At 20.2% G+C, this 16,480-nt stretch overlaps 2 protein-coding genes across 2 annotated transcripts; both read right to left on the minus strand.

Annotated features, from left to right (window-relative positions):
* Positions 1-314: 314 nt before the first annotated feature.
* LOC129613073 (uncharacterized) lies at positions 315-2,814 on the minus strand. The gene is made up of 5 exons (XM_055526991.1): positions 1,956-2,814; positions 1,182-1,373; positions 1,005-1,092; positions 630-785; positions 315-566 (listed from the first exon to the last, which is right to left on the minus strand). The coding sequence occupies exons 1-5, from the start codon at positions 2,189-2,191 to the stop codon at positions 414-416; spliced, it is 825 nt and encodes a 274-aa protein (XP_055382966.1). The 5' UTR covers positions 2,192-2,814; the 3' UTR covers positions 315-413.
* Positions 2,815-3,371: 557 nt separating this feature from the next.
* Positions 3,372-6,744, minus strand: LOC129613057 (uncharacterized). The gene is made up of 6 exons (XM_055526969.1): positions 6,611-6,744; positions 6,304-6,448; positions 6,024-6,215; positions 5,720-5,804; positions 4,576-4,731; positions 3,372-4,417 (listed from the first exon to the last, which is right to left on the minus strand). Exons 1-6 carry the CDS (start codon positions 6,717-6,719, stop codon positions 4,298-4,300), a joined length of 807 nt encoding a protein of 268 aa, XP_055382944.1. The 5' UTR covers positions 6,720-6,744; the 3' UTR covers positions 3,372-4,297.
* Positions 6,745-16,480: the final 9,736 nt, after the last annotated feature.

Raw genomic sequence — 16,480 nt, forward strand, 5'->3', positions numbered from 1 at the left:
TCCTTTAGAATTTTAAGCACAACTCTGACTTTCGAACATGTCATTTTTGCAGATGTTGCAGTTTGGACTTATCGAACTTGCTTTATATTAAGAATTTAGTTAAAACTAAATCTCATCTAAGTCCTAATTTAGAATCTCAAGACGTCATTCTGCTTAGCAAAATCTATTAACCCTTCTATTTCCATTCTTCAAAAAAAGTTAAATTGCGCTATAATTATATAAAAATTAGAGAGCAAATTTTAAGGATCGGTTTTGTTATAATTTTATTTTACCTAACCAATTTGCATAAAAAAAAATAAATAGTTTTAGGGCAAAAGAAATATTTGGCTACTTAAAAAACTTTATTTCTTTGAAATAATTACACAAAATTTCGGAATAAAATAAAATTATTTTGCAAAGTTTTTGATTTGAATTTATACTTTTCTAACTTTCTGAATGTTCTCTAAGAATACTGATGATTCTTTACAGTTTGGTGGTGGATCAGTTTCATTAAAGATAGGTTCTCCTGATGTAAGCAAAGCCAGTAGTTCCATTGGTGTTAAATCATCAAAAGGTGCACTTAAGAACTATAAAAAGAAAAAAGAAAAATTGTAAATAAGAAAAAAATTTACTTGTAATAGTTCGATTACCGGTTCCAACAATTCAATTATCATTTGTTCGTTTTCAGTCCAAAAATCATCAAATATTTCAGAGGCCAAATCTTGTATCATGTCTTCAAAAAATTGATTCAATTCTTCGTCTTCAAACAAGCCTGTTATTCTAAATTTATTAACAATCAATTTTGGCTGCAAAAGAAATATCAAAGCTAGTTACGTTTTACATAATTAATTCAATAACAAAATAAAACCCAAATTAGTTTTTTACTTAAATTATAAAATGATGAGAGATGTAATATGTTTAATTAAACTAAATTTACGTTTAAATAAAAACAAGTTTACGAAATCAATTTTAAATTTAAAAATGCACAAATTAGCTATTTTAAATTGAAATTCATGTTTTCTTACCTCTAATTTTAGAATTTTTATTGACAATTTTTTGTCTATAGATGTTTTTAATTGGACTAAAACTTCAATGGTAACTCCTATATCAACACTTTATATAAAAAGTAATGCAAATTATACATTAATATTCTATTATATAAATTAGAATTTATGCAATATTTGAAATTTTCGTTTAGGTACCTTAGTTTTCCTTCACCATCAATATCCATTAAACCAGGTATTTTTCCTTTTAGTTTGTAGTTACTCATTAATTGTAAATTATCAAGTTGAATTTTTGCATCAATTTTTTGAAATGCCATATTAATTTTTAATTTCGGAATTTCTAAATATGACAGACGACTAACTTCTATATCTTCTAGTTTTATTTCAAAGCTACAAAAATTTAACAGAAATGTAAACAGATTTTTTAGTACAGTCAAAAATAATAAAAATTTAGAATTAAAATTATCCAAAATTTTTTTATATTGGTACACAAAACTGAATAAACAATAGGTACTGAATTATATTTTATTTTAAATTCGAATACTAAATTCAAAAATTCTCAAAATATTTACTTTTGAACTTATAAGTTTTGATTGAAAATTAAATATTAATTGAAAAATATTGAAATTGATAAGATGTTGTAACTGTTTTAAATTTTAAAATTGGTGTGTATCACAATTATTGACAACTTAAATGAGATACTTTAATGTTGACCCATATTTCTAATACGCATCTCAATTTCATTTTTGATTTTATTCTTAAAATTATAAAACTTTTAAATAATAATATTAATCTCTTAATTGTGACACGTTATCGAAAACATGGAAATGGAAGATTATTTAAATTCAAAATATACATATATATATATATATATATATATATATATATATATATATATATGTATATTTTGAATTTATTTATATATATATATATATGGATAACTATATTATGGCTATACAATTCCTTAATTACTTTGGTATGAAATCAATATCAAAAAACTCCAAATTAAATGGATCCAATCGTGGAATATTTAATCTTGTTATTTCGTGACACATACGATCTGTAAATTCTTTAATCATATTTAAAAATTTATCTTCCAATGGTCCTTTTGGAGCCATATCAAGTGGAAATATGTCAGGAACTATGTGTTTTCCATTACTTTCATTAAATCCAATTGTTAAAAATAATATTATAAAAAGTATATTCATTTTATTATGTTAACTAGTTTTTATAATTTATAAATCAATATTTTTAAATTTTTAATAACAATTTTTAAAAATTATATTTAGTTAATAAATTTATACTGTGTTATAACACCGAGCACGATTTAATTATGATTAAGCAATATTTTTAATATTCAATGCTTTTTAATATAGGTAAGATGGTAATAGTAATCAAAAAATAGAAAGATAAAAGTTTGAAATTTAAGATTAAATTAAAATTACAAATAATTTGATAAAAAAAAATTAAATACAATATAATTATATTAAGCATATTAGGAATTGATTAATTAAAGATTATATATATATTATCTTATCTTAATTTAAAAGTAAAAGATTAATAGTATGTGAAAAAAATAAGTAATAATTTGATATATTAAAATTAAATTTCGTCATTAATAATTTACTCCCAACTTTAGTTATCTTTAGTTCTAGACTCAATAAACACAAATACTTTGCTCACACTTTTTTTTCTATACGAATGTTCTTTTTTCGTCTCTATATTAATATAAATTATTCTCATTGCAGTTTTTAATATAATTTATTGCTATTTACAACATTTATGGTCAATTGGAAAAGTATTCTACTGTATATTTAAATAAATCTGTACCCTACTTGCATAAGTTTAAGCTTGCATAGTAAATATTTTAGCGAATGGAAATTGTAATTAAATTTTTATTAAATAAACTTTAGTGATATTTTCAAAGTACATATTTAAAAGTAATATAAATTTTTATTTTTTTAGATAAGAAAAATTTTTAGCGAAAACCAAAATCAAACTATTTGAAAGAGTTAACGTACATCTTATTAAGAAAAAAAAACATTAATTAGATTATTTGAAGTCAGCTGGGAAATTAGCCAAAAGATTATTTAAAACTCATTAATTAAATTTTTGAAAGTATAATTTTTATAAAGAAATTGGATCTGTTTCATTCTGAAAAAAAATTTTATCTTAAAATCTAATTTGATTCCAAAACAGGCTGTTTATTAAGGCTAGGATATTTTGTAGAGAATTTTAAGACACCAATACCTTATTTATTAAAAAAAAAGGTAATATAATTTGTTATTGGTTCTCAACTTTAAAAATATTCTACATAACAATATTATAGTTTATATCATATTTTTATTATCAATAAATTTATTGAATTTTTAATAGCCTTTATTAACTTAATGTTATAAAAAAAGAACTTTAGTCACTTAATCAAAAATAAAATTTGAATTATTTTCATTTTGGTTATTGAATAAATGAAAATTATGATTTAATTATTTTATGATTATATTTGATATTATTCATCTTTAATTTATGGCAATACATAATTTTAAACTTTGACTTGAAATTCGTAAAATCCTATATGTACTATTTATAACATATTTAATAACTTTGAATATAAGTTTTATTAAATTTCATTTTTAATTAAATTAAAATTAAAAAATTTTAATATGCTAACTTTAATAATGTATAGATAAGTAGACTTGTATGTATATAAAAGCTTTAATGTATGTACCTCTATATCAAAAACAAAATTAATAATATGTAGTGTGGGACTCTATGATGCGACGATGCGTACTAAATCTTAACGTAGATAAATGAAAAAAAAAAAAATATAAAAATTTATATAAATTCATTCAACTCACATATTCAAAATTTGAACATCTAAACAAAATAATTTTATTAAGCAATTATTATTATATCGTCGGTTGAGTTCTATTTTGATCTATTTGAAAAAGCGTCCCAAATCGAATTATAAGTGAAGGTGGATCAAAACGATATCTACGTATCTATGAAACTAAATGAGATAGCATAAAACTGATTACATATTATAATGAAAGATTATCCTCGAAAACCTACAAGAGTGGTCTTAAGTATTGTGGAACTTATGGATCAAAATAGAACTCAACCGACGATATGTATTTGATATAGGACATACATACATGTTTCTACTTTTTAAATAAAAATTTCATCTAAATTTTAATTAAGATTTTGATAAAGGTTTTACGTTTTTTTTTTTTTGAAATAAACTTTAATAAATGTCTGATAATATTTAATTAAAAAATTAATGATTTTATAATTGTTATTTTTATATATTATATATATTAGAGCCTTTTTGATTTACAATTTGGTTCAGGATCATTTTCATCAAAAAATTTCTTTAAATTTTTTATTAATCTTGAAATATCCAATATGGAATAACCTTTTAATAAATCGGCAACAACCTTAAAATATAAAATAAATAAATTTACAAAATAATAATAATAAAAAGAAATAATATAAATAATAAAATGAAATAAAGAAATATACAATAATATTGTAAATATATTAAAGTATATTGTATTATTTAATTTTATTGATATTCTCTAAAATGAATTTTTACCTTTTCAATATACAAAATTAATTCAGGTTTTTTAGCTTTCCAGTAATCAATAATAATTTCAGGTGCTAAATCCTTTATCATTTGATTAATAAAATCATTAACTTCTTCATCGGGAAATAAATTATTGATGCGTAAATCAAATTTATTAATATATGGCTTGAATTGTAAAAAGAAAATTAATTAAAATTTTAAAATTTTATAAATATTTTTATTATGTAAAAAAATATTATCTATGTGTATATATAAATAAAGTTAATAGACTGTAAATAATTTTTATAGATTTTGAACAAAACAATTTCTAACAACGTTTATAAAATGGGTAATAAAATGAAAAAATAATAAAAAAAATGTATTATTTATTTTTAAATTATTCGAATACGAATTAAGTATTTAGATAAATTAGAAAACGGATAAGGAAAAGTGAATAATATTCACGTATATTTTTTGTTTTTTAATGAAATTGAAATTTAAGTTCTATTGTTTTATTTAATTTATCTTTTAAAATTTATTTATTTTAGAAATTTTCAAAATTAACCCTTTTCTAAAATGATTTAAGTTGAATTTTCTAAAATTTTTGTGTTACAATACAATTAAGTTTTGTTATTAAAGTATTTTCGAAAACATCATTTAATATGTTTAAAAGAAGAAAAAATTTCTTTAATTCGAAAAACACTTTATTTTTGCTTATGTTAATAATAGAGAAAAAAAACTTTAAATTTGCTCCGTTCGCAACATAGGCACTTTATCTGATAAAGCCTAATTTTCCTGTATTCAAAATTGGTTTACCTCAATAGTGGAAAACCAGCTTTGATAGTCTATGTTGCGAACGGAGCAAAATTAAAATTTGTTTCTCAAATTAAAAGAAATTTTTTCTTCTCCTCTTTTATTTAACAAGATCTTTTAAGCAAATTCTGGTTTTATTTCACATTTTTAGAACTTTACACCACACTTCAACTTAGGCACATTTACATACTGAAACTGAATTTTCATAAAAACCACAGGTTTAAATCTTGTGTTTTTTCTAATAGTCGTAAAACAAAATGCTACAATCTAACAAAAACTTAATTCAATCATTATGCATTTAAAAAAAAACAAAAAAATAAGTTTTTGTTTATTATTTAAGAAAAATCAAAATGTATCTTACCTCTAATTTTTGAACTGAAATTCTTAAATTTTTTGCAACTAAAATTTTTGCCTCAAAACGAAATCCAATTTTTTCAAATTTAAAACTATACATAATATTCAATTTATTATTAATTTTTTATCATTAATATACGCTATATATATGTATAATGTTATAAGATTAGAAGAAAGTTTTTTTTTTAATTATTTAATTTACATTTTGAATTTATATTTTTTATATTGATATAATATCAATCTTCTAATAATTTAATATATAATATTAATCTTCTAATCTTATATAAACATAGCTATATTATTATTATTACTTCATATCACTTTCTGCATTTATTTGAAAGAGTTCAGCTATTGTACCATTCAATTTGTAATCAATATTAATTATTTCTTTTGGAACATAGATATCAATTACAATACTTGGATTTAGAAAATATAAATGTAAATCTTTAACAATAAAATCTGATAGACCAACAGCTTCAATCTTTTTTGCTAAAAAGTCCAAACTGTAAAAAAGAATTAAAAAAATTTTTAAGTTAATTTCCTCTTAAAATCTTATTAAGTACAAACATAATACATATATGCAGCACTTACTTTCCTAATTCGCCGCCAGTTAAATTATGTTGATAATTTTCAATTGTAAAAGTATCCAATGGTGGTAATTTTAATTTTGATATAGGATGGCACATTCGATTTCTTATATCTTCTAAGAAATTTTTTAAATCTGTGTTCACATTTCCTATAAATGAAAACAATATAATAAAATTATTAAAATTATTGATATAAGATATCAATTGAATAATATACACAATATATTCAAGTACATTTATATTTTTAATAAATTAAATGAAAACTATATATATATATACATAATTATATATATTTATTTATATATATATACTTATATTTTTAGCAAAAGTAACAAATTTAGAATATTTTCCTTCAGTAATTCCAATAATAATTAAAAATAAAATTATTATTTTAAATATAAATTTCTGCAATAATTTCATTTTGTCATATAATAGTTTTATATATTTTAACTTTACTAATGAAAAATATAAATGCTAATGAATTTATGTATAATAACCATATTTATATTAAATGTTTTTTTATCTACATATCGGTATATTTTAATGATAAAAACAGGATTAATGAATTATACTTCTTATTGATATTACAAATAAGATATTAAACTGATATCAAATAATGTAAACAACGTTTAAAATATATGTATGTGTGCATTTATTAAATACCCAAGAATATACACTTCATTCATAATATATATATATATATATATATATATAAATTATATATACTGATTTCATTCCTAAAGTGCCTAAATGGGAAAGTAGTAAGAGATAACATACATAATATAAAGAAGAAAATTTAAATAATGCAAAATATAATATAAGAAGTTGTTATTTACAAATTTTTTGTAATAAATAATATTAAATTATTTACTCCATATATTATATAGATCATAAATATATTAAGTATGTATTACGATTACATATTTGCATTATCTTATTAGTATCCTTTCTTTGTATTATACTATATACAAAGAAAGGATACCAATTATATAATAACAAAGAAAAGTTTAATTAATTATCTTTTTTTTTAATTTTAAGTTATAAGTATAGTTAAAGTTCTTAAAGCATTATTCTAATCGATTCTAAAAATAAATAAAGTTTTGCAAAATTCACAAATGACTATGTATGTTTGTATGAATGTACCTATGTAGCGAATTTGTAAAAATTTAATAATTGATTTATGTCCAGTAAAATCAAATTGAATCAATTGAATATTTTTTTAAAACTAAATTTTACTAGATAATTCCAATTTAAACAGTAAATTTTCGATTTTTCAACATTTAATTAATATAATTTTCTTAATTCCAAAAAAAAAAATCAAAGGTAATTTAAATATATACGGATAGATATATATTTTTTTTAAAGAAAAATAAAAAATTTAACTATAAATATGCAAAATTTTTTATTATTAAATTAGGTGTTGTTATATAATAAAAAATTAATTAATTCTCTCTATATATATGGAGAATATATATATGCAATAAAAATTAAGTGAGAAAATTATCACTTTAATAAATAATAAGGTAGACACCTTTTTTTTAACGCGTGAGGTGTATTTTTAGCATTCACATTATTTATTATTTTGCCTTCACAAAACTGTAATTTAAAATAGATAAATCTTTAATATTGTCTTTTGCCTTTATTCTTATTCTTTATTTTTCTTCAATGAGTTTGAAATCATTTATAAATTGATTTATAAAATGAGTTTGAAAATATTTTATAAATTAATTAGATCAATATAATTTTATATTCAATATAGTATTTATTGTATAATTGTCAATATAATTAATAAAAGAACCAATATCAACTGAATCCCGAATAAGGGCTTAGGCAAGTATACAATTTTTAGTTTTGCAAAAATAATTATTCATAGAGAGTATATAGAGTTGTCTTTTACTGTTAGAATTAGAATTGAGGTATAACTAATAAAGAAATATTAATTTTAATCAATTTAAGAAAATATTTATAATTAAAATTTATTGATAAATAAAAATTATTTAAAAATAAACGTGCTCTTGCACTAATAATAAATTTGAACTTTCATTAATAATTTATGCTAGTGCCTATTCCCAAAGGATTTTTGAAATACTATACTCTTTGATATACTCTTTGAAATACTATGATATGTTTTCGTTATTTCGTTTAGTTATAAAATTCCTTCGTTTAATTACAATTTGAATATATTTAACAATATGTATGTAATTTAGGTTTTATTTTGAATAAATTGATTTTAAATTATTAATTCTACACTCAAAATTTCTGTTTACATTATTTGTTATTTATTTTAATTATTACCATCTTCCTTTCTTATTCAAACTGGAATACAAAATATAATTTCATTCAACAATAAAACTCATCAATAGATTACACTTAATATTACAGTTTTCAACAATTCATCAATAATAACTGTAAGAAGCTTTTGACATGCGCATTAAATAATAATATTCCCCTAATATTACAAAAAAAAATTAAACTCTTTGATAATAATAACTATACAATACAATACTAGACGTAGATATACATACATACCTTTCTTTTTACAAAATTGTAGAAATTGTGTTTTTAGAATGAAAATGAAGCAACAAGTAGCACTTTAGAATACCGGGTCATATATTTGCATATACATAATATTATGGTTACAAGATACATAAAATATAAATAGAAGAAATAATAATATATATTTATTGGCATTGCATATACATATATATGTATAGGAATTATAAAAATATTGAATGTATGTATTAAAAAAACCTGGAAAGTCCGTTATTAAAATTATATTTCCTTATCTACATAATGTATACTACAATTCTAAATTCTTTATAATTTCTAAATCTTAAAAATATAAAAATTTTTATATAATTTATATATGTATGTATGTACATACATTTGTGTATGTTCATATGTATATTAATTATACACAAATACTATGCCCAACCAACATAATTTAAATATTAAAATTCGTTTTATAATGCTCCTGCAAAAATATTTCTTATATCTTTAAGCCTTAAAAATTAAGGCTTAAAGATATAAGAAATATAAGAGTTAAAAATAAAATTTTCAGAACCTTATTCCTGTCCTGAGGGACATTCAAAGAAAAAAAGAATAAAGCATATAATTTTGTTCTGACTAAGCTTTTCTCTTACTGGAGAAAAATAAAGAAATCTTTAACAAATTTAAAATTAATATAGAAATAAATTCATTATTGTTGTTGGTGTATTATTATCGTTGTTATTATCCGGATTATTACAACAAGCTTTTATTTACAAAAAACAAAAAAAATTTTTTGTATTAAGAAAAGTTATTGTTGAAATTATAATATAGTCATAATAAAAATAACGTTAAAATTTGAACTTGAATTCTGTTAGCCCCCAAATAAAAAGAAAAATTTATGTATATACAATGTAGATAACAATTGTGTGTTTGTATATTATGAGTTTTAAATGTTTACAAATAGTCGAAATGCATAAAATTTTAAATCAGTCTGATTCGAGCACGTGAAAATAACTGGTCATGAACGGATCTAAAAAATAAAAAAAAAATTTTTTTTATTTTCTATACCTAAACTATTAATGTGGTAAAGGGATTTTTGCATACATTTGAAGATACTTTATCCGTGCCGTGCATTTTTTTGGATTAAAGAAATTTCTGAATTTTTGGATTAAAAGAAATTTCGTGATTCAAATATATATAGTTGCAAAAAAAAAATTTAATTTAGTTAAAATTTTAAATGAAAAGTGTAATCAAAAAAATATTTTAATTTAATTAAAAAAGAAAAAATTTGAAAATATTATACGTGAAAATAAGATTGAATAATTAAAAAACAAAAAAGAGAATATTTGGCAACAGTTTGTTTTCTATTTAAACAATTAAAATAAAATTTTTATTAACAGAATTTTTAATTGTAAATTCAATAACAAAAAATAAAATCAAAAATTTTCTAATTTTGAATTGTGAAGCTTTTAAAAATTAAAATAATAATAAATTTCACATGAAAAATTATTAAAAATACCCATTACATAGCAATTAAATCCAAATTATTGGAATACTAATAGAAAAACAATTTTCTTAAATAGACAGAGACATTATGTAAATCGTTTTTTTCAATTAAAAATTAAATTATCAATAAAAGGTATTAATAAATTTTTATAAAATATTTTTTAATAATTTTAAATTGAGAATATGTATTTTATTTTTAAGGCATTGTACTCGTAGCAGATACTTAATAGTAGAAAGCTAATTGGAATTAATAAACATAATTACAAAAAAATATACGTAAAATTAAAAAAAAAATATTAAATAATTTATTAAAATTTATTTTTAAAAATTAATTAAAAATTTTATTTTATTATATATATACTGGAAATACAAACCCCTCTTTATATAGAATATTATAATTGGGTTTTTTACCTTATAAAAATGATATTATGTAAATATATATACCAGACTTTCTGGTCCTTATGGTAAATAAACTAAGTCCACAAGATACGACATTTTTGGTTTCAGAAATTTATGTCGTAACTCGAATTGTCGTTTGGGGAGGAAAAAAAAAATGTACGGAAACAAAAAGTGAATTAGAAAAACTATTTTATAATATAATTCACCTGTTTTTTAAAAAAAGGTATCAAAGTTAAAAAAAAAAAACAGCAAAATATAATAAATAAAAAAAAACAATTCAATTTTGTAACAAAAATAAATAAAAAAAAATTAGATTAGGTTGATATGTACAGCATTTCGATTCGTATTTTTAAACTCATGACTATAGAATTTTTAACTAGAAAGAGTTCATTATTGAAGTATGTATGTGTTTTAGACTTGCCTTATAACTAAATTCAATACAGATTTTTATTCAAAAATCAGAAAAATTCGTGAAAAAAATAATTTTTTTTTAAATTTTTAATGTCGCATCAGGAAGATTGTCGCAAGCCGAATTAAAATGGTCCAAATTTATATCATGTCGTAACTCGAAATGTCGTATTAAAAGATATCGTATTTCGAGGACTTAGTGTACATAAAAAATTTATTTTTAAAACAAAAACTTAATTATTTTTTTTTTTTTTTTTTGTAAAAACAGTTTTGCTATTTATCCATTTTTATCAAAATCAAAAAAGGTTTCAAAATTTTTCAAGTATTTTTGTAAACTTTTAGATCGGAATTATTTTAAAAAGAGATGATTGAGATTGTCTTAAAATTATTAGAAAATTCATAATAGAATTTGAATTCTTACAACTTAATTTTTCAATTTAACATCTGGCATTTTGATATAGTTTATTATTAAATAATATGAAACATTGAATAAGTTCCCAACAAGATATTAATTTGTATAATAAAATATCTTATATAAGCTTAGAATACATTATGTTTAAAATTTAATTTTTTAATTTATTAATTCGTACGTACATATATTAAATAAATTTACGGAATTCTATATTAACTATTTATATAATGAAAGTAATTTTATATAAACTATGCTGAGTTTATTGAAAATAAGGTGTATATTAAATATAAAATGTTGAAAGATTATATAGAAGAAAAAGTAATTTATATATAAAGCATTCCAAAACTATTCTCTAATTATGTTTCGATTTTTTTTTGGTATGTATAATTAATAATAATCTATAAAAATATTTGATATTTCCATTAAAATATGGAGTTCCATAATTAAAAACCTAATTTGATCTTCCGGTATTTGTACTTTTTTAGAAAATTTGTTATCTTAAACTCAATTAATTTTAATCAAGATGAATAACCTTATTAATTTTCCCATAATTTGTACAATAAAAATTATTTAAATAAGAAGGTTAATAATAAAGAAATTTTAATTTAAATTCTTAAATTAAGTATAGTGAACCTGACAATGTTGCCATACAAGTGTAATTTTGAACTACATACAAATATATACCTTCTTTAAAACAACAGATAAACTATATCGTATATTTTATAAAAATAAACTATGAATACCTATACATATTTCTGTAAAATAAGGAATAACAATGCTTATAATATCACAATACAAGTTTTTCTTTGAATTCTAACTATAAAATGATCTCATTACCATATTTTAAAAAAAAGTTAATATTACTTACATTTATTCAAATAACCAATAAATTCTTGTATACTCAATTCATTTTTTTTCCTTATAAGAAAAGAATTTAAAGAATGGCAATAAATTTACTTTATTCTGCTTTATTCAGAAATATTCTTTTAACATATATAATAGGATAAACTTTATTTATAGATAACTTTTATACGTATAGTTCCCTACGATATTATTCTACACGCATAAACGAATGGTCTTTGCAAATCTAGACATACATACATGTAATTAACTCTAATGTTATATGTATATAGATATTATTATAAATTTCTAAAAAAAAATTCTTATACAGTGTTTACTTTTATCCTTTCATAGCATTTTAATTACGTTTCTAATCACCATTATTTTGATTTATGATTAAATTACATTTTAACTATAGTTGATGCGTGTAACCTCAATTGCTTTATATACAATTTCAATTATCCTTTGTTGTTCAAGTAACTAAAATACTTTTTTTCTTGTTTCATAGGTATATAATTATTATAAAATCTATATATAAAAATAATACACAATTTACTATCGTCACAATTTTACTTATTTTTTGCACAAAGATTTCAGGTCACTTGTTTTATATAATTTTATGGTCAAAAATAGCACAACATAATCTAAATATATTTAAAAAATTTTATTTATTACACACATTTATAAGACTGAAGATCTACCGTGACGAAATTGTTTATTTTTCATAAATTATGATGTCTAAATAATGAAAATGATTTAATAATTAAATGTTAACTCGTACTAACATAAAATTTTGCATAAATTTAGGGGAAATTGAAAAAAAAATACTTAATGTAATGTACATAATATGTACTAGCATTTGATAATAAATATCTAATATTAAAAAAATATTTACTGGGATAAAAATTTAATTGCCAATTCATTATGTATTGTTAATACTTTTGGAGTGGAGGACGAATCGATACAGCTCATGTTTTCAAACAAATATATAGGTCACCGAAAATGGAACGTAATAACTCATAAGAAAAAGTAGGTACAGTGCCTACAAAAATGCCGGTAAAGAATCAAATCTTCAAGCTGATATATTTGCTTATAAAGTTTCGTCTTGAAAAGAAATAGAGGGCGTAAAAAATATTTGATTAAAAAATAAACCAAAATAAATTTTGACTGAATTTCAAAAATAAGGGCGATGGTTTAAAGAACCATAACACTAAGGAGAGCATGTGATAATTTTTTTATAATAATTTAATCAGTAATAATTTTGTTTTACTTAAAAAATACGTTTTACTTAATTGATCTCCTACTTGTCGAACTTTCAGTTTGTTATCTTACAATTAAAATAAATTAAGTACCAAATTTGATAGGAAATATTCCTTATGCGTAATCACGTGCAATAAGTTATCTACATAATTAATCACACACATATATACTTCTATATGTATATTTCATGTACTGAACAATTGAGGAATTTAGTAAACCTTTTCCTGTTATAAAATAAAAAAAATACTTTAGGGATTAATATTATATTTCTTTTAAATTTAATAGAAAATGTAGTAAGTAATGCAGTGGTTACGGTACTCGTTTTTTTAACCGAAGAGTCGAGATATCATCCTAATCAGATCACCATAACAAAAAATTCTTCTTAATATTATATTGCTTATAACCTACAATACTATAAAATGTTAATAAAAAAATCAATGACCCATAAATCCAAAACATGCGTTATTGAATATACAAACAAAATGACAAAATCCGAAGAATTTAAAATACTATGTAGACAAAACTTTTACATAAATTCTTTTCTGGTACCTAATATATAATTTTTCTCTAATTCTGTGTAAATAAAATTTGTTATAGTTCCTTAACATTAGATATGTATACATTTATATAGATATTGTATATATAGACGTCATGTATATACCCTAGGAAAAAAATAATACCATAATTTTCATAATATTCACGTTTCTTCTATGTTTAAAGTATTGTTGGCATACACATAGATATGTATATATATTATATGCATATGTACAATTAATTACTTTAATGCATTGGGATTTCTTTGATTTTTCATATAGTTATTTTTTTAGTATGATTTTTTTAAAATAAACTATATAAAATCCAATTAAAATAATAATTTATTAGTAATATTTCATGATTATTAGTAATTAATGGTGACCTTATTAGTAATAGTTGAGAATTCTTAGAAATTAGTTCAATAAAATTGGTGTGAAAAGTTCAATTCTTAAATTAGGTATTTTTCAATTCAGAAATTAAAAAGATTGCAGCATAGAATTACAAAAAATTACAACTATTAATTAATTTTATTTATATCTATGTAATATTATAAATATATATATATATATATATATATATATATGAGTATAATTAACGATATATTAAAAATATAACAATTCTTATATTTTTACGCCAATAACTGAGAAATTGAAAAAGTAACCTTTAAATAGAAATTTACATAATGAATAATTGTCAGAAATTCTTAAACTTTAATATATACTAGCTACACGTGTAATTTCGAAAAACTTTATATGTAATAACCATTGTATAATAAAAGTTACAATGTACTTAGTTAATGCGTACAATGTATAAATACTTTTAACCATATTTCAATGTTCTGACATTAAAATTATTGCAAATAATTACAAATAAAATATCATGTACCATATAGAATTGTATATATATATATGGTCTTACAATAGAATACCATAAAATTTAGTTATATTTCTATATATTACTTATTCTATATACAACTTAACAATTATTTTTTGTGTTTAAATGAAAATAGAATTTTTTTTTTTAGAAGTATAACTCTTTTCCGACATTTTGACATTTTTAAAATTTCGTACTTAATTTTTTTTTTTATTTTTGATTATAAGTTGAATGGAAAATTTTTCAAATTTTATTAAAAGTTAAAATTTTGTTGATGAGTAAATAAAAAATAATATTTAAATAAATTTGTTTAGAATTTCGTTCTTATTAAAATGGTAATTTATATCTATACATTGTTCTTTCTCTTATTAAAACTATACAAGCACTTGGATGCAAATGTACATAATATGCATGTATATAAAAAATTATTTTTAAATAGTTTCTGATATAAATAAGGATATATGTTACATACATATACATATATGAACTGGGAAGTTTTAAAGTTCATAAAAATTTATTTAAAAACTATATGAATACAATATTAAATAATTTTATTGCATTTAAAGTAAACATGTGCCATTTTCAAATTTAATATTAATTATTCCTGAAATTCAATTTAATTTTAACTTATAACCACTTCTGATTTTTATTTTTTAACAAATATTTTTATAAATTTAGTCGAAAAAATGCATAAACTAAAAATTTAGTGGATTTTGTTAGCATTTCAAATAAGTAAATTTGTACTTAACTATAAAAATAGAGGAGTTGGGTGATCCTGTTGGCTTAAAAATTCAATGTTTTATAACTATGGAATAATTAATACGTATACCTTGTCATTTTTTCGTATTCAACTTTAACATTTATATTATTCTCGTTTCGTTTAATTCTAACCTAATTTAATTAGAACTTAAGATAAAAATCAAATGATGAAATTTTGTGCGATTTTCAAAATACTGAAATGTAAAATGTCAAATGCATTCAAAATAACATACATTATGTAATATGTATATGTTACATAATATTATACTCGTATGTATGTTTTTTGAACATATTCTTGAAATCATCTTAATTAGAAACCATATAGAATTCTAAATTTTAAATAAAATTCCAGAATAATTTTTTTAATTGTTTGTGAATCACTTATATAATACAAACGAGCAACAAATTCAAACAATGTAAAAAAAATATACACAATGTAGGTGAAATAGAAACAAAAACAAGAAAAAACAAAAAATTTAAAATATTTTTTTAAAATTTTTAAGAAGTGAAAGTGAAACCTATAACATCAAAGTAAAACAAAGAATTCTTATAAAACAATTATTTGCAATGAGTAATTTAAAAAGAAGTATAACAGGACTCGTTTCCATATGTTACATAAAAAGGTCTTTTTATTAACAAAATTTTTTTCTTAGAACTCATTTATGTGAAATTTCCTATTAGAATAACCACTTCTCCATAT

The sequence above is a fragment of the Condylostylus longicornis genome, unplaced genomic scaffold (genome assembly GCF_029603195.1).
Source record: "Condylostylus longicornis isolate FDR11 unplaced genomic scaffold, ASM2960319v2 ptg000080l, whole genome shotgun sequence".
Classification (NCBI taxonomy): domain Eukaryota; kingdom Metazoa; phylum Arthropoda; class Insecta; order Diptera; family Dolichopodidae; genus Condylostylus; species Condylostylus longicornis.

Coding starts and splice junctions, on each gene's coding strand:
- LOC129613073 (XM_055526991.1), bottom strand. CDS start 2,191: ATGAATATACTTTTTATAATATTATTTTTAACAATTGGATTTAATGAA. Junction 1,374..1,955: donor GATATTGATTTCATACCAAA/GTAATTAAGGAA, acceptor AAATTTTTGTAG/CTTTGAAATAAAACTAGAAG. Junction 786..1,004: donor TAAAAATTCTAAAATTAGAG/GTAAGAAAACAT, acceptor TTTCTTTTGCAG/CCAAAATTGATTGTTAATAA.
- LOC129613057 (XM_055526969.1), bottom strand. CDS start 6,719: ATGAAATTATTGCAGAAATTTATATTTAAAATAATAATTTTATTTTTA. Junction 6,449..6,610: donor TACTTTTGCTAAAAATATAA/GTATATATATAT, acceptor TTTCATTTATAG/GAAATGTGAACACAGATTTA. Junction 4,732..5,719: donor TTTCAGTTCAAAAATTAGAG/GTAAGATACATT, acceptor TTACAATTCAAG/CCATATATTAATAAATTTGA.